This window comes from Nipponia nippon, unplaced genomic scaffold (genome assembly GCF_047370975.1).
Source record: "Nipponia nippon isolate SJK-2023a ecotype South Korea unplaced genomic scaffold, ASM4737097v1 scaffold_1, whole genome shotgun sequence".
NCBI lineage: Eukaryota > Metazoa > Chordata > Aves > Pelecaniformes > Threskiornithidae > Nipponia > Nipponia nippon.
Window position 1 is genome coordinate 118,607,890 of NW_028262290.1, and position 17,797 is coordinate 118,625,686.

At 46.1% G+C, this 17,797-nt stretch overlaps 2 protein-coding genes across 2 annotated transcripts in view; both read left to right on the top strand.

Moving 5' to 3' along the window:
* KIF15 (kinesin family member 15) overlaps positions 1 to 5,668 on the top strand; it is a 37,805-nt gene extending 32,137 nt beyond the window's left edge. Inside the window, exons 31-35 of the mRNA XM_009464513.2 lie at positions 712 to 784; positions 1,375 to 1,412; positions 3,069 to 3,234; positions 3,651 to 3,782; positions 4,084 to 5,668. Of these exons, the coding sequence (XP_009462788.2) occupies positions 712 to 784; positions 1,375 to 1,412; positions 3,069 to 3,234; positions 3,651 to 3,782; positions 4,084 to 4,167 (493 nt within the window). The 3' untranslated portion in view covers positions 4,168 to 5,668. The remainder of the gene's footprint in view (positions 1 to 711; positions 785 to 1,374; positions 1,413 to 3,068; positions 3,235 to 3,650; positions 3,783 to 4,083) is intronic.
* Positions 5,669 to 5,800: 132 nt separating this feature from the next.
* Positions 5,801 to 14,868, top strand: TMEM42 (transmembrane protein 42). The gene is made up of 3 exons (XM_087769202.1): positions 5,801 to 5,939; positions 10,686 to 10,832; positions 11,683 to 14,868. The coding sequence occupies exons 1-3, from the start codon at positions 5,829 to 5,831 to the stop codon at positions 11,824 to 11,826; spliced, it is 402 nt and encodes a 133-aa protein (XP_087625328.1). The 5' UTR covers positions 5,801 to 5,828; the 3' UTR covers positions 11,827 to 14,868.
* Positions 14,869 to 17,797: the final 2,929 nt, after the last annotated feature.

Genomic DNA, 17,797 nt, shown 5'->3' on the forward strand with positions numbered 1-17,797 from the left:
TTAACAAAAAACCACCCACACATACACACACTTGCTCTCTGACTGAGGCTGTTTATACCAGATATGAAAAATAAATCGCCCTAGCTAGGTATGTTGATAAAGATTTTAAGTTACTGAAGATAGTGATCTTTTATAATTGCATCAAATTACAATAACTGTTAATGAAGTTCTTCCTTTACGGCACACTACAAGAATGAAATGGTCCCAATGGTGTGTTGGTTTGCGGGTTATTTTAATTTTATGGTGTTTGCTTACTTCCATCATGTTTATTTAAAAGCTAACAAAATAAAAACTTTCCAAGTCTTCTGAATAGAAAAATCTTTTACCTTCTTAACTTTGGCAAGACCACTGAGCAAAGGTCTTGTAGGAAGGAGTTGCTTTCTACAGTCTATATGCACATGAACATCATGAACGAATAAAACATTTACCTCAATCCTGAAGCTGTCTAACATACAGTTGCATAGTTACTACATTTTAAATTGTTTTCATTAAAATATTAGTTTCTCTATACTCTAACAAAGGAAAATGTCATGTTCTTGGAATGCAAAACTTTAAGACCTTTCAAAGCTGTTTCATGAGGTTCAGTATGCTGGGTATGAACATGTGCCAAGACAACTACACACATTTACTGGTTTAATCTGGATAAGATGGTGTTTTTACAACTGGTTTACTCTGTTTGTGAGAAACTTTCCTTGTTCTTGGATTTCCTAGTGATCAGAAACATCCTGAGGTTCAGTACCTCAAAAAGAAAGAGGAGGAGATTGCTGAAGAACGACTGGCCAAGGTATATTACCCTTTTCATGTAGCAGTCAGTTGCTGATTCCCTGCTATGAAATATTAACGTGTTTTCTCCTATTTCATGGCAGTGAAACAAACGCTAATTTCTAGTGAATTCTAACAGATACAGAGCCTAATATTTACCTCGTAAGGTTTCTGTCCTGGTCTGAACTGGGTGTCAGATTGCACAATAAGCAAAACCAGATTCAGATCACTAAATCTGACTCAGCTCCACAGAGTTGGAAAGCGAAGATTGTGTCACTTGCTATGTCAGGGCTCTGCCAAAGGGAATTTCAGGTCACAGCAGAGGTTGCCATGGATCTCCCAGACAGAAGAACCCCCTGTCAGAGCTCTGCTGCGCATGAGTGGGCAGAGATATTGCTGTGGGTCATTTATGCTGGCGTGAAATTGGAAATACATGCAAATAGCAGAGAGATTAACTTATAGTGAATGTTAGAGATGAGAGTTACTGGGCAGTAGGATGATTTTGGTACGATCTGCAATGATCGTACTTGGCATCAGTTAAGTGACAAATAATTTTGCATATATATGTATATTAAACATTATGAATGTAACTAGTATTTTGAACTCTTACAGAATAAAGCAGTGGAGGAGATGCTGAAAATCAAAGCAGAGTAAGTTTTAATATTTTTCATTGAACTGGAGACTTGTATTAAACTCATTAATACCAAAAAGGTATATTTAAGCAATAGAGAAGTCCAAGATCTGAAACTGTAGTTTGGAAGTGTTGTTTACAGTACGGCAAGACATGTTGAGTTCTTACTCTTTCTCATCAGTAGGTGGTAGTAGCACCTATTACTATATTTTCTAAAAGGGTAGCATTATATCAGGAAAATACCCTGAAATAGGTAGAGCCATAGAAAAACTTAAATCGGAAGGGACATTTTTAATTGTTTAAAATTATCTATGTTTTGAATTCTTTTATATGCAGTGAATTCTAAGCACATTCCTTTTCAAAGTAAATTTGAAATACTGTTCATTTCTTTATTAATGTCGTAAATATTTTATAATTTTAAACTTAATCTAATTTTTTGCCTTTTTTATGCTATCTGTTTTATTTTTGGCGCTTCAGCTTGAACAAGGAAAACTGTTTATTGTTAGAGGATTCCTAGATTGTGTTTGCACTATTGTGCAAGTAGTCCTTGAAATTCAAGTGTGTTGCACCTTGGAAGAATAGTATTCAAGAAATAAAATACTGAATTAGTAGGTGAACATTAGTTTGAAAATATTGCGCCTGTTATTCTTTTTCCTAATCTGTATTGCTTCAGGGACTCATAGTGGCTGAATCTCCTAATATTTGAATTATTTACATGTAATGGAATGCTTTCTATGTAAGTAACTTCTTTTAAGGATGAAGATAGTTTTTACGAACATGGTCATTTCAAAAGTAATTTATACTAAGTTTTCCAGGAACCTCAGTCTTGATTAGGGGTTATTTTGCTATTCAATGCATTGGTTTTTCATACCCGTCTGGTCTCTGAAATACACTTTATAACAGTGCTACAATGTCTCATACAAACAAATAATGTACAAAGAGGAAAAAGATTCTTTTGGCATCAAGAAAATGTCTTGACAAATGCAGCAAATGAATACTGTTTTCATAGAGTAGGTCTTAAACACCAGGCTTCAGTGAAACAAAATTGATGACAAAAATATTTTAATTTATGCAATAGCTGAATAGACATGCAAAATTACTGAAGTTTACATAATCAGTAGACAGGCTGCTAAGTTTGATGGCATGGTTTAATATTCTGTGAGCCTGACAGAGTTAAAACATTTTCAGCAGACAAGACATCTGTCCAAAGTGGTGCTCCTTCTGTTATCAGGCCAAACAAGCTCAGACCACCATCTCTGAGCTGTTCAGAGAGATTTCTGAGCAACAAGGCTATTGGGGCAAAGCCATATACAAACAAGCGATTTAGCGGAAACGTGAAGAGCAGCAGGGTTCATCTGGCTTTAGATGAGTTCTCGGTGTTCTTGTAGGTGAAGCTTCTGTTTTCTTTCATGAGCCGACTTGTATGGAAACAGCATGCTTCCCAAAAAGAAGAGCAACTCGAAGCACCGACAAGTTAAGAGATTGTATCAAACTCAAGAGCTGTGAAGCAGAATGTAATTGTTCCTTCTGTTAGCACGGAGTTCTAGGGAAAATAAATTGTCTTAAAAGGATATTTTTAGAAGAGTCTGCCTACATGTCCAAGGATGACTTACTAATTCAGTTGTACACCATTTATGTTGGGTTTTAATATTATATGGTGGTTTTATATTGGCAGATTAGAAGAGACCAAAAATACCCTCAAAATCAAAGAGAATACTTGTCTTGAAATGACTCTGGAGATGGAACGAACAAGAGCTTTGGAGCTGAAAGCATTTCATGAAAAAGAAGAAATTAGATCAAAACTGGAGGAAACATACGAAGAGAGAGATAGAATTGAAAAGGTTCTATATGTATAATTTTTTTATTGTCTTTACAGTAGAATCTTGTTCAGCAGAGGTAGAGCTGTTGCTAATTGGACAATATTCTGAATTAATTAGCAATCAAAGACTGCTCTGAAAATATTTTGTCTTACAGTTTAGTTACATTTGTAATGCTGTTTCCTGCACTAGTGGAACTCTGGGTACAGAAGTAACTTGCAATTCGTAGTACAGATCAAATGGTGCTTTTGCCCTTCAGAGGGATCCAATGTAGTACCTAAGTAAGACAAATACGCATTTCCAGAATGAACCAACTCTTGCATCACATGTTACAACAAACTTAAATGTTAGTATGTTAATAGTTTTAAAGAAGCTATTTCTTCTGAAAAGAGAAGGAGGGGCTACAGTTAAGAGGTACACAATGTATTTATTAATTACAGGAAATGGACTTGCTGAGGAAGCAAGTTGACTCTCTTGCTGAGGAGAATGGGAAATTACTTGGTCATCAAAACCTAAACCAGAAGATTCAGTATCTTGTGAAACTGAAGAAAGATTACACTAAACTTACCGAGGTAAGTTGCAGAGTAGAATACAGATGAAGTAATGGCCTGACATGGAAGAGAGCTAAGCTTTGAGAATGAAAACTAAAATTCTTGCTCTTCTGTTGGAGAGTAATAGATACCTCTGATTTTATACAGTTGTGTAGGTCATGGCTGGCCTGTCTCCTCACAGGCCCCAGGCAAGAATCATCCCATTTTACTTCCTCAGGTACACAGCGTATAAAACATTTCAAGTGTAGATACCACTTATCTAGAAATATGAAAGAAGTGAGTATAATTTCCTTAATGTACCCATGTGTTTTCTGTTTTACAGGAGACTGAAAAACTACGAGTTGAAAATGCTTTTTTGAAAGAATCAAAAAAATGTGACACATGTAGACATCATGATCAGCTATAATGACACAAAATTGCAGAGCCATATTTTTAAAGTGTACAGAATAAGCAAAAGCCAGTTGTCAAACTTGACTTTTGCTGTGGTCCTGGAATAATCAAGTATTTTAGTTCATGGATTTTTTGCTAGTAGTAACTTTTAGTGAAGAATTTTACTCCAGCAAAGTGGGCAGCTTTCAATGACATATTAACATCTTCCTATAATTTTTCAAAAACTGGTTTCGTATAGATGCTGGAGGATACTGCCTTGAAATTTTTGTACCTTGCCAAGGAAAAGCTTTCTCACTGGGAACACACCTGGATTTTTCTTGCCTTTTGTGCTTTTATTCAGGCTTCTCCCTCTTCTGAAATGCTACATTTCCCACCAGAGCCGAATTTTAAAAAGCAGTTTCTTTGTGATTTTTTTTTTTTTTAGGTAAACATAGGGTGTTTTTACAGGGTCAAGATTAATTTGTCAAATTTATTAACTATTAATACTTATGGGTTGCTTAAAAGTAATTTTCATAGAAGTTTGTTCAGTAAAGCACAAATGTGAATTTAGTAATAGACTTGTAAATAGTATTATAAATATCTTTTGGCTTTGTATTCTTTTCTATTTGAAATTAAAATGCTTTTTAAACATTTTCCCCAGTATAAACATACAGCAGACTTCTATATTAGCATTGTAGGAAATTCTTTTGAAGTATTTTCCAACCATTTTCTTATCAAACAAAAATTAGAAATGATAAGAAACAAGATCTGAAAATATGCAGAACACTTTAGGAGTACAGCATAAGTTCATTTAATCGCACTTAAGATTTATTGCAAATAACTGAAACTTTTTATTAGTGGAACATAAAATGTTGATTTATATACCAATATCAAACACTTGTATGTTTAGCTTTTTTTTTTTTACTGTTGGTAATACCATAATTCTGTTTTTGGCTACTTTGTACCGTACTACCTTTGCCCACAAGCGATGGGGCAAAAGGGAACGCAGAGGAAGATGTGTCTCAAAGTAAAGGGCAGGGTACCTGGCGCGTTTCTGCAGTATTTGGCTGAGGGGAGGAAGAATTTCCCCCAGCTTACCTATGAATTTTCAAGTTGCCTAATCCTGCAGATTTGTTTCCACTTGAACTGTGATGTAGCGTATAGAAGTAAAAACCTGACCTTAAACTGGGGAGGGTTTTTTGTTTTTTTTTTCTGTAGACAAATAATAATAATAGAGATCAGAAGCAACTAATGCCCCTTACTAGCAGCCTGGAGGGGTTTGTCTTGGACCACAAAGCTGTTGTCTCCTGCGGCCTTTATTTGTTATTGCCGTGTTCTAGGCTTACAAATGTTCCTCGGCACCCGTCTGTCGTGTGTGACTGTTGCCGGACCATTTCTGTGCAGGCAGGGATTTCTGCTCATCCCTGCACGCCGCTTTCTCCTCAGCCTTTCTCTGTGCCGTATGTCTACGTTGTCGGTTTTTGGGTTTTGTTTTGTTTTTTGTTTTAAATAAAACCTTTGTATATCAACGAACATTGCACACGTGCAATTTTCTTTCCCCTTCTCCCCCTTTCAGCTCCCCGGCGCCGCAGCCCCAGCGCGGCCCCCCTTCTCCCGCCCGCCCGGCCCTGCGCAGGGGCGGGGCGCGGCCCGGAAGGCGGCTGCCGCGGCGGGCTCGGAGCGGCGGCGGGGCCCGGCATGCCGGCTGGCGGCGGGGCGGCGGCCGCGGCCGCGGGGCTGCTGGGGGCGGCGGCGGCCGCCGCGGCGAAGCTGGCGCTGGGGCCGGGCGGGGAGGCGGCCGGAGGCTGGGTAAGGAAGGAGGGAACCTTGCGCAGGGACGCGGCTTCCGTGAGGTAGCGCGCGCGCTGCCTGCGTCCCCGCGGCGGGCGTTATTCGGGCGTTAGGGCTTCGCTGCGTACTGCGCCCGTCGCGGGGAGGAAAGGCGCTGGGTCTTCCTCATGCCCGTCCCGGGGGTGCCCTGCGCTTTCCTTCAGAGGGATCTGCTGGGAAACTGGGGCGGGCGCGGAGAGCCGGGCCGTGACTCACTCGTGAGGGAGCCTGGCCTTGTAGCTGCTGGAGGGGTGACTAATGCGGTGTGGTACTGTAAACACAGCAAGCAGACTGGAGCAAGTCTGCTGGTATGTAAAAGAGAAGAAACCGAGCGTGGTATGGGAACGCCTGAAACCAAATCAAACCCACCTCTGAAAGCCCATTTGTTGTGCTTTTGTGTCAGTTTTGCTTTCAAAGCAGGACGTTAGTACGCTTGGGTATCACACGCTTGTTGTCAGCCCTCCGCTTCGCGAATAACTTGCCCTTCTCCCTCTCTTCTACTTCTGTTCGCTGATGACAAGAGCGGAGAGGTGGAGCGGTTGATTTCCACGGGGCTGCTCAGCCGATGGGCTCACCGGGTGAGCTCTGCTTGGGCGTTTGTTAGGGATGATCTTTATCTCGGTTGTGTTTCTCAAACCTCCTTGTGCTTAAGGTTACATGGGACTCCTGGCCTTTCGCCTCCAGCACGCGGTGTCCTTACCTGCAGAGGTGAACTCTGGCACAGGCAGCGCGAATGGGGAGATGCTGAGGTAGACAGCATACGCGTAGCATAAAAACACATGGGGGAGACCCATTTAGGCCTAGAGCAGGGGTTGTTATTTGTATGGCAAATGTGGATATGGACTTGAAATTCAATAGGAGAACCCACAAGAGAAATTAGATCTCAAAAAACCCTAGCCTTGCATCAGGACAAAAGAAAATCAACTTTTGTGTGATTATTAGAGATGGTTAAAAAAGAAAAAACTCCATACTCAGTAATCCTGTTCATCCTTTCCAATATATCAGAAAGGAGGGCAGGAAGGAGGATCAAAAATTTTAAATCCTGATGCTGTTCCTGATCCCCCCCCAAAATATTGTGCTGTGCACTGACAGAAAAGCAGAGCGTGGAATTACTGAAAATGTTGGCAGCATCTTTTCTGAGTATTTTTCTCCTTTGAAATTTATAGAAATATTGCCCATTTGTTGTTTTTTTTTTTAAGGTGCTATGACAAAGTATCGTGTCATTGAGGTGAAATGTCAAGGGAGGTGATCCTTCCCCTCTACTCAGCACTAGTGAGGCCACACCAGGAGCACCATGTCCGGTGCTGGGCCCCCCAGTACAAAAAGGAGATGGAGTTACTGGACAGAGTCCAGCAAAGGGTCACGAAGGCGATGAAGGGACCAGAGCATCTCTCCTATGAGGGGAGGCTGAAAGAGCTGGAACAGTTCAGCCTCGGGGGGATCTCATCAATGTGTGTAAATACCTGAAGGGAGAGTGCAAAGAGGACGGAGCCAGGCTCTTTCCAGTGGTGCCCAGTGACAGGACCAGAGGCCATGGGCACAAACTGAAACACAGGAGGTTCCCTCTGAACATCAGGAAACACATTTTCACTGTGAGGGTGGCTGAGCACTGGCACAGGTTGCTCAGAGAGGTGGTGGAGTCTCCATCCCTGGAGATACTCAGAAACCATCTAGACATGGTCCTGGGCAACCTGCTGGTTGGACCAGGTGATCTCCAGAGGTCATTTCCAACCTCAACCATGCTGTGATTGTGTTTCTTTTTTCTAGACAAATTGGTTCCTTCAGTTACTTCTTTCAGGTCCATTCTAGGTGATAATTGTGAACTAAATTAATCAGTTTAGCTGTAAAACTAAGTGAGTTTTAAGTAAATGCCATAATCTTCCTAGTAGCTTAAATTGCACAGGACCGTAGACACTTAAGTGTTTCAGAGGGCTCGCTGTTTGAATCCTGCACGCTTGCTACAAAGGCGTTTCTGCAGAGCAGCCACAAGGTGACAGAAATTCAAGGAGTTTTGTGTTTGAGGAAGAACTACAGAAATCTGAAAATAAGAGAGCAGCCATCACTTGTGCAGTGTGGAAAGCAGCCGCAAATGCTAAAAGTGTATTGACGCTTCTAGGAGGTTATGACGTAGGGTAGCAGGATACTCGATGGCAGCACAAAGATGGATTTCCTGGCCAGAAGGATGTGTTGTGATGGCCCAGCCTGAGAGCAGCCTGACCAGGAGGGGTTGTTTCACTTGGAACAAAAGTTTCCCTTTACTTTCCCCTCTCCCCTGCCAAACTTCATGTAAAATTACTTCTGCCACTTCAGGGGCGATTCTGGATTATCTGAAATGTACACTGAAATTAATCTCCTCTTAGAAAAGCAATCAGAACAGTAATCCTTGACTCACTGGGCTGGCTCAGCTGAGCCCTTGGCAAGGAAGGAATTTATACCTCCCTCCTTCCTTGTGGGGAACACCTGGGGATGTTCCTGTCTCTCTGCCTGCGTGCCATTGCAACAACCACTCCTTTGCCCAGGACACAGAGGGACTGGATATCTCCCTGGAGAACCTTCCTGCTGGACATATGCCACCTCCAGAGCACATTGCAGCTGATTTCCCTGGCTTTGCCATAGAAGAAGATCAGAAGATGAACCCATGGGTTCAGGGTCGCTTTTGAAGATAGCATAGCTGCTGTGATGGTGGGAACCAGCTTTGCTCCACCACTGATAGACTCACAGACTAATTCAAGTCAGGCAGGACCTCCGAAGGTCTATAGTCCAACCCCTGCTCTGCAACAGGTTGCTCATGACCTTTTCCAGTCAAGTTTTTAATATCTTCAAGGTTGGAGAGCCCGTGACTTCTGTTCCAGTGTTTGATCACCTTTGTTTTTACTTGTATCAGATCAACACTTCACTTGTTCTAATCTTTACTTGCTGCCTCTTGTCATATCCCAACACACCGTGGAGAAGACCCTAGGCTCCATCCTCTCTACACCTCAGGCAGGTAGTTAAAGCCAGTAACACGATCTCTTTTTCTTAAGGCCCTTTTTCATAGCAGCGTACCTCAGTAGGCTCTTTCTGGTCCAGAAGTAATATACTGAATTTAGATGAAACACAGAGAATTGTTTTGCCCTCTCCTGTCTTTACTCCCAAGTCTGCCAGCCCACTAGATGTGTATGTGGGTGTAACATAACTGCCCTGAGCAAGGTAAAACTGTCTGGTCACACAGGCAGAGGCTGAAGCCGGGAGGCAAACCTCATCCCACAGTGAGCTGTAACACGGCAGGAGGTTTCTTCTTTAGAAGGCCAGTAGCAGCTGGGTATGGTTGTCCCTCTTATCCCTCTGTGCAGAGTTTGCTGTGGCAGTGGTGGGAAAGCAAAGTGCTTCACTGGTGGGAATTGTTTTGGATCATTTACCGTTGCCCTGATAAAGTTGGAGACCTTTGCCACAAGTGGGGCAAAACGAGGCTGAACACCTGAACCGTCCCTCTCTGGGATGGGGTTAGCCGCAGAGAGCTTGCGCAAGCCACCAACCAGGGATTTGCTTTACGGCCCTTCCCTTTTAGCTTTGTGCTTGCTACGTCACTTGCTTCAGAAATCCCTGTGGCCTCCCCTAGTTTGGAGTTAATAATTTCTTCTTCCGAGTGGGAGCAGAGCATGGTCGGTGACCCCCATTGATTTGGGCAACTGGCAGGGGGCTGCAGCGCAGCTGTTCCCATGGGGCAGGTGCCACTTCTCGGATGTGTTTGTTGGCGGCTTCGTACCTATGTTTCTGTCTCCTTCAAGATGGAGCCCACCATGGACTGAGAGAGGTGATGGGCCATGAAGGCATGATCACTATCAGCTTAGACAAAGCCTTGCTTTCCCTTGCCCTCGTGCGCTCCCTGAGTGTTTGTGAGAGTCGTTCTGCCTGTGATTTCCTCCCTTGGTGTCATCATGTCAAGCACACGACACCCAGGGGCTAGGGAGATGGCTGCAGCAGCTAAAACTATGGGTGTGGGGGCAGACTGTGAATGGTGAAGGCTTTTTAGGCAAAACTCTGCCCTTTTTTCAGAGTGAGGCTGTTACATGTCTTGTCAGGTTGTCTAAGGAGGGAGATCTTTCTTGAGAACCTAATTGTCCTTGAAGGCCCTTGAATTCAGAGGTGGTTTTGTTGCCACTAAACGCTGGAGCAGAGAGCTCTCAGTAAACCTGCTCTCCAGCGAGCGTGCGAAATAAGGCATGAAGCCCCTCACCTCTCACTTTCTTCCCAGAGGACCCTGCTCTGCCCTCACGGCAGCAGTAAGGCAGGCCAGGTCATGGGAGGTGGTGAGGACCAGTGGTTTGGGACCACACTAGTCTCAGCCCGAATTCACAACCAACAGGTCCTGGGCCACACACAGCGCCAGCACATACAGTTTCGGTGTTCCTCTCTGGCAGGGCTGAATTCTACCTTTTTTCCATACATCTAGCGATGCGTGAAGTGCATTTCACTGGATTGCATGTGCACCATGTCAAGAGCTTGAGAGCTTTCTGGAGTTTGGCTTCTGGCATGGCAGCTGCTGTACGCTGTCCTGGTACTTACCAGCTTGTGGCCTGAGCCTGGACTCACAGCAGGATGTGCCAGGGTCACGTGCCATCCAGGGCTGTTTCCTTGTTTCTGTTTCCTTCTGCAATTTAATATGTTCATCTTCATGTAATACCAATAGTGAGGGTGAATGAGCGGTCAGTGAGAAAACATGGGGTTTTCCCTTTTGTCCTACAGCTGACTGTGCTGCTTCGCATCGGCTGTGTTGGCTTGGTGTTGGCGTGCAATGTGGTGATGTGGACTGTCTTTGCAAAAGCCCTGCGACTCTCCTCCTCCTCGGCTGCTGCCTCTGTGATGACGACAGCCTCCAACTTCATCTCTTCGGTGAGTAGATGCCTTCCCCAGGCGCTGAAGCGTGGAAGAGCGCAGCGATGTGCCAACGGTCTCACTGGATGTGACTGGTCATAGCTCACCTCCCAGCACAACTGGCATTGCTGGCTGCAAAGGGAGAGTTACAAGCAGACATGAAATGATTGTATCGGGCCTCAGCTCTTCTGCCTGTTGGGCTGTAGGGTTTCTCTGGGTGGCACAGGAGGAAGGGCACTGCTGCCCAGTGCCCAGTGCAGTGCCTTGCAGCAGCTGTACAGTTTACTGAACTTTTCTAATTGCCAGTGAGAGCTGGAGCTGGGAGCTTTGCTTTGTTTTGCTTTTCCTTTGCAACACCTCACCTGTGACAAGCCAAAGCCACCCCAGCTGGGTGTGAAGACGCACTGCCTCTAGTGACCACAAGAGCATTTTTGACCAGCGTGTTTTTTTCTGCTCGCTTTTCTCAGCAGCTGTCCACCTTGTTTCTGTGCTCCAACAGCTCGCAGCCGGCTCATGGTGGTGTCCAAAACTCAAGTCAGTGGGGCCCCTTTTTTTGTCGACTGGAGTCACCCAGTCAACTGGACGTTTGGCTCCCAAGAGGTGCTGGGAAGGCAGCAAAGTATAAGTGCATCTGCCAAAATCCTGCTTTGGCACCGCAATCTGGCTGTGCTTCCAGGCTGGATGGTAGCATAGGTCGTCACCAGCATCACCCACAGCAGCCATTTCTCTTGTTGGTCTCAACAGGAGTTTCCTCAAGCAGTTTTTTTCCAGGACCGGCTCTCCCAGCAGAAGTCCCCGCAGCTCTGGCAGCACAGGAGGCTTTGGGGCAGCTTGGCCCAGCAAAGCTTTGTCTCTGTCTTTTTTTCAGGCCATCCTGGGCAAGCTTCTCTTTGGGGAGACATGGACGCCTCTGTGGTGGGTCGGCCTCGCCGTGACGCTCTGCGGCCTCACGCTGCTGCACACAGCTGCTCCCCGGCCGGTGTGGTTCCCAGCGGAGAAGAAAGAGGCATGATGGCTGCCTGAGGGGATGCGGCACCTTGCCACCGCTCACCCCTTGCTGGCCTGCCTCCGGCCACGGACCTGCTAACCCCTGCTTGCCTGCTGATCTGCCAACTTGCAAAGTCAAGCTGGTCACATCTTTCTTGGCAGGCTGGCGGTGGTGTGGTGGCAGTGACAGCCTCGGAGGGAGCTGGTCCGCTTTGAGTCAGTGTTTTGGGAATCAGGGCCAGAGGCTTATCAGCTTCTCCTCCTCTTCACACCCTGTGGCTGCGGAGCTTTCCCAGTTCGGGGAAAGCTGAAAGTAAACATGGTGGCTGTGGAAGGTGCCTGTGCATCAGTACTTTTCCATGAGAGGACCCGTCCCGAAATAGAAAAGCAATCATAAGTAGATGCTGAAGGCAGCTGATATTTCTGCTCTGCTGTTCTTGACTTTCCTCTCTGCCTCTTGAAATGGCCCCATGCCTGCCCTAAGCTGTAAGTCTGTGGAGCCTTTAATTAATTTAATTAATTCCTTCAGCTTCCCCTATCAGTCACATACACCTTTTAACTTGCCATTTGTATCTGATGCCTGTAATTCCCACTTACCCATTCCTGACATGTTACTCGCTGTAAGATTGCTACTCTTTCTTTTAAACTCTTAAGCAGGATGGGTTTTTGATCACCATTTCTGCTGTGTGTGGGTCAAACTGTAATTTTGGGAGAATACAACAGGCTGTGCGTGAACAGGCAGCCGCTTTCGCTGAGAGTGTCCATATTCAACACATCCCCATCCTTCCGCTTAAGTTGGCAATTGCTTTAACATTTGGTAAAACGGAGTTTCTCAAGCAACATTTTTTTAACACCTCAGGATGATGTTGATTTCCATTTGTGCAATGTAATCAACCAGATCGCTGGTACCCACACATGAGCTAAATTTTGGGTCAGTGATTACTTAGTGCTCAGGATGAGATGCCTGTTGACACGGTGCATGTGTCAGGAAACATAATTTCTAAGGTATTGACTTCTTTCCCGTGCCCACATATCTTGTTTTACTTGGAAATGTTTTAGTTGCAGTCCTAGTCGAGAAATGTAATGATGCCTATAAATGTATGCATCATGCTGGTGATATCACTTGTTTGCTCTGGGCTTGCCAGGTTGTCTCTGTCTCCTTGTTACCACAGAAAGTGAGTCACAGTTGTGGCATGTGCAGCAAACCTAAGAACACATTTCTGCAAACCTCCGTATCAGAACCTGTCAGGTTTGTCATGACTGGCAGATCTGTGCCATGTCTGGCAGGAGCGTAAAAATAGACTCGCGGGTGGAAATGCCACTGGAGTGGGGTTTGTGCCTTTTCCTTCTTCATATCGGAAAGACGAAAAGTCAGTGTCCCCCTGAAGAGGCCAGGAGCTGTTTGCTTCAAGTCCTCTGCTTCAAAAGTCTTAACTCATCACATCAGGCAGCCATGTCCCAAAAGGGACAAGGCCTTTACCCTCAGTGGGTTCATAAGTCTTCCACTCCAAAGAGGAGCTGCCTATGTGGTGGGGAAGAGGGCAGGGTGCTCCGAGTGCCTTTGCTCCTTACCGACATGGGTCTTTGCACCTGCGGAGCTCTTTGGGTAGAAGCACAGATAGAAAGAGTGAGACACGTCCGGCTGCCTGGGAAGCTGGGGCTTGACGTGGTGACCCAGCATCCCTCATAGGTCTGTGGAGATGACAACCAGGAACTATGTATTTCTAAATACATAAGTCTCCTTAGACCTTCGTATAGGATGGAGAAACAATGAAGGCTGCAAGCCTGATTTGTTTGCCCTTGTTATTAAGTCTCAGCCAGCTGTAAGCCGTCACCGCCTTGGTGCAAACAGCAGAAGGACCAGACTCTCTCCTCTCTGGTTAATTTGGCTGTTGCCCCTCCTCCTAACAAACCTTTTGGAAAGTTTTTTAACATGGACTATCTCAAAACTGACATTTCTTTATTACAGTTACTGTTGGAGGTCAAGGTCTAAGAGATGTTTGCACAGCTGCAGAAAGTGTGGGCCGCGTTCTACTCGGTGATGCTCGCTTTTAAGGTGGAAGAACAGAAACTACGGCTGTAAATTTGCTGTTGTAAATATTTGAAGGTGGGAACGGAAACAAGTTTTCCTCCGGTTCCTGCGGGAGGAAAAGATTGCCGAGCAGGGTGCATTTTTCGGCAGAATCCCTCTCCTCTGTGTACACAGGGTTTGGCCCATGTCTGCCGGTCTTGCTTGTCAGCGTGGGGCCAGGGCTGCAAGGAAGGCTGCAATCGCCGTACAGCAAAGCGGTGCGCTTCTGGTAAACGGTTCGTGTGTGGTCACCCAAAATGTGTCTGGAAGTGATCTCAAAAAGGGGTGCCGGCATTTCCAAATTAAAACACTGTCCAAAGCTCAGTGGCTGAAATTTAATATTTACAGATATTTTAGCCCACACACACGAAAAAAAAGTGGTGTGAGACTAATGAATGGGCTGTGTTTGAAGAGTGAGCGGTTCAAATGCGGTAGACCTTGTAAGGTGGCTGAAGATCATGGCCAACCCTAAGACCTTGGTTTACCAGGACAGAAGGTGGGTTATCCTTATGCGGGAATGTGCTGTTGCCAGCTGGGGTTAAACCACAGCAGGGAACTACAGTAGTGCGCTTGCGTGGAGTTTTTGCACACATGAGCCAAGGTGTTTCTAGAGAAGAGTCTCAGATACACCTTTCTGCTCAAATTGCAGTGAAATACGCTGTTGTTTGCACGTCTCCCAGGCGCTGGCTGTAACGAGCCTTTCGGGCACCTTCTCCTCATTCTCAAACACAGCCCTAATTTTTCAGCATCTTGTTCATCAGATTTTCCTCAAGCAGGCAATGCTTTAAACAGTAGAAGAAGCGGGTGCATGATTAATAGCAAGACTCACAATGTTACTCATGAAGATGGAAGTAAGTATTCTTGAATTAATGGTGGGAAGCGTTTTGAAAAATCTGTTGTATAAACAAGGTCCAAGGGTATTATATTCTAAGGTAAACAATACCTTGTATACCTTTACAGGGAACAAAGTCAAATAAAGTTATAGCTGCAGTTGAACCTGAAAGCGTAGTTTGATTGATTAGATGAGGAACTGTACATAAAACCTGAGAAATGTCCCCCTTGTCATTGACAAGGAGCCACTGAAATTTGCAAGGTTTGTACAACATCTCGGTCACAGCATATGTTAAAATAACTTGAAGGACAGTATGTTTGCCCGGGTGGTAAGTAGTAGAAGTAGATGCGATAAATAAGATCAGTAGATGGTTCTGCCGAGTTTGGTATATTTAAAATTTCCAAGGAATTTGATTCAGTGCCCTGTGTTGACCCTTCAGAGACATTAAATATTGATCACATTGCAGGGGTGTCACACACACAATTCCACTAAAATATTGCAAGCAGTGGGGTGTTTTCGAAGAAAGAAGTCATGGTGACTCAGCGTGCCAGAAGAACGGTGCTATGGCTCTGTCCTCGGCTGTCACAGAAAAACCATGGAGTTATGAATAAACGTGTACTAATCCTGACATGTTCGTGGTGCCAGGTGCTCTGCTCGCCTTCTGCAGAAGAGCAGCAGCAAGCCTTCATTTTGGGGGTTCGAGAGCTGCGGAGGGGAGTCGCGCAGGGTGGGCACTTGTCCGCAGCAAAGTGTGCAGCGCCTGCAGGTGGCTTGGTCTCCGAGAAAAATCTGGGGTGAGCTCAAGTCAGTGGTAAAAGCCTTCCCAGGAGAGCCGGGAGTTTGCCTCTAAAAATCAAGTGTGTGGCGTGTTGCGCCACATCACTTCTTAAAGGAAAGGATTGCAAGGAGACAAGATTTCTGAAAATGTGGCCCTGAGGAAGAAACAAAGTATTTTAGACTGTAAAGCAACACCTTCTAGCTTCAGGTGGAACGTGGTTGTTGGGCTAGGTGTTGCCGTGCCCTTTCTAAGGCAAGTCTGTTTCTAGATACTTTAACACCCAAAAAAAGGTCAGCAACTTGCCTGTAAAATCTGAAATGGGGTCCTGGGCCACGGGCAGGGTGGGAGGGGAGGACCCGGGAGTCAGGCAGGGGCAGTCATTCCCGGTGGTGCCCTCAGGGCCCTGACGTAGTCAATGGCTGTACCTGGGGTGTTGTTTCCAGCGCTGGACTCCCCCCAGTTCAAGAGGGGTGTTGGGAAATGGGTCTTGCAGAAGGATACCAAAATAGCAGAGGCCTACAAGGAGAGGCTGAGGGATGTGGGCTTGTTGGAGGTAGGGAGGCTCAGGCTGACCTGATAGCAGCTGGCACATGCTTGGAGAGGAGTTACGAGAGGCAACGGAGCCAAGCTCCGCTCCGTGGAAATGGCCAGAACAAGAAGAGGCAACAGGCACAGGTTGTGTCTTCAGAGTTTCAAGCTGGCCATCAGGGAAAAAATTGTCACCAGGAGGTTAGTTGCCCAGAGAGGTGGCAGAGTGTCCACCTGTGGAGGTTTTCGAGGCTCAGCTAGACAAGACCTCAACTGACCCGATCTGGCGTTGGTGACCATCACATCGGGGCAGGAGGCTGGACTTTGTGACCTATGGATGGATTTCATGGGCAACACCATCTATAACTAAAGCTGATTTACGCTTTTGCCTCCAAGTTTGGCAGCTCCCATTAAATGCTACTGTGTCACAGAAAGGAGTTTCCTCCTTGAGACGCCGTACAGACCAGAGGCTTGTTGGCTCACCACAGAAACCATAACAGACACTTGCGTATGCATTCATAGCCTGAAAACAAATGCGCTGTTATCAAAGGAGAAGGACCCCACCATACTCAGCTGCTGATAATGAAGTGCTTTGTGCACTTGAACCTTTGCTGGTTGAGGAGGCAGCCTGCTGTGTGCAAAGCTAGTGGTGGCTCCCAGGGCAGGGCATCGCTGACCAGCTGCAGCAGCCCAGCGTGGGGTGACCAAAGCACCGGGAAGCCTGGACCTCGCAGTGCTCCATCCCGTAGCTGCGTGCAGCACTGCAGTAACCCGTATCCAGTAGCAGCACTGGACATACACAGAACACTTTTTGCCCTGCTGAGCAACCAGCCAGCCACTCTGTTCACGCTCCAAGGAAAGTTTTTGGTTTCTGACTGTTTAATAGTCCTCTTTTAGTTGTTTCAGTTTTTCTTCGGGGTTTAAGGAAAAGCGGCTGTGAATGGCTGTACTCATTGCCAAGACTTCTTAAGCAGCTCCCGGGGCTACTGCACGCCCTTGGAGTCCCGAGGGATTGCTGGTGCTGAGTTAATGCCCGGGGAGCTCCTGGGTTGGGCCTCCCACTCACGTTTTGCTGGGGGGAGATGATGCACACCTCACTCACCCCTGCACGGGTCTTGCACGGCACAGAGGCTCCACTGTGACAATGGAAATAGGTGGGAGGGGAGGACTGGAAAGAGTGATAGTAAGCAGGGTGTGGCAGATGGTACCCCTGCTTTTTGGAGGCACGTACATTTTGAACCCGTTGCTCAATCTCGCTTGGCTCAGAGGCTGCTACGGGCTGGGGTTTCATCCTGCCTGTGGGAGCTGGGGCTGGGGCTTGGCCACGCGAGCAGCTCGCCTCCTCCCCTGACAGAAGCGGAGCCTCTTCGTTTTTGCATCAAGAGATAAGAGTCGAGCGACTCTGCTTGGCACCGTGACCTGCTCTCGGTGCACGTGCACGGTCTGAACATCAGGCAGGACTTCGAACCTAATTGCTTTCAGTAAGTTAAGGCAACACTTAGGGAGAAAGGAGTGGTGCCCCAGGGAAGGATGAGGCATTAGAAATACCACATTTCCTGCTGCCAACCACTGTTGCCTCATCCAGAGAGGAGGTGTTTTGAACGATGCGTTCCCTTCAGGACACTCTTGAGTTAGGCAGCTCACAGACGTGGCTCTGCCAGGAACCAGCCTTGCGCAAAAATGCTTCCTAAGAAACCCTCGCGTTGTAGAAATCTTGTTCTAGCTCAAACGGAATCCAATACATAGCGTTAGTAGCAAGGCTTGCTAAAGCCTGAGGCCGCAAGCTG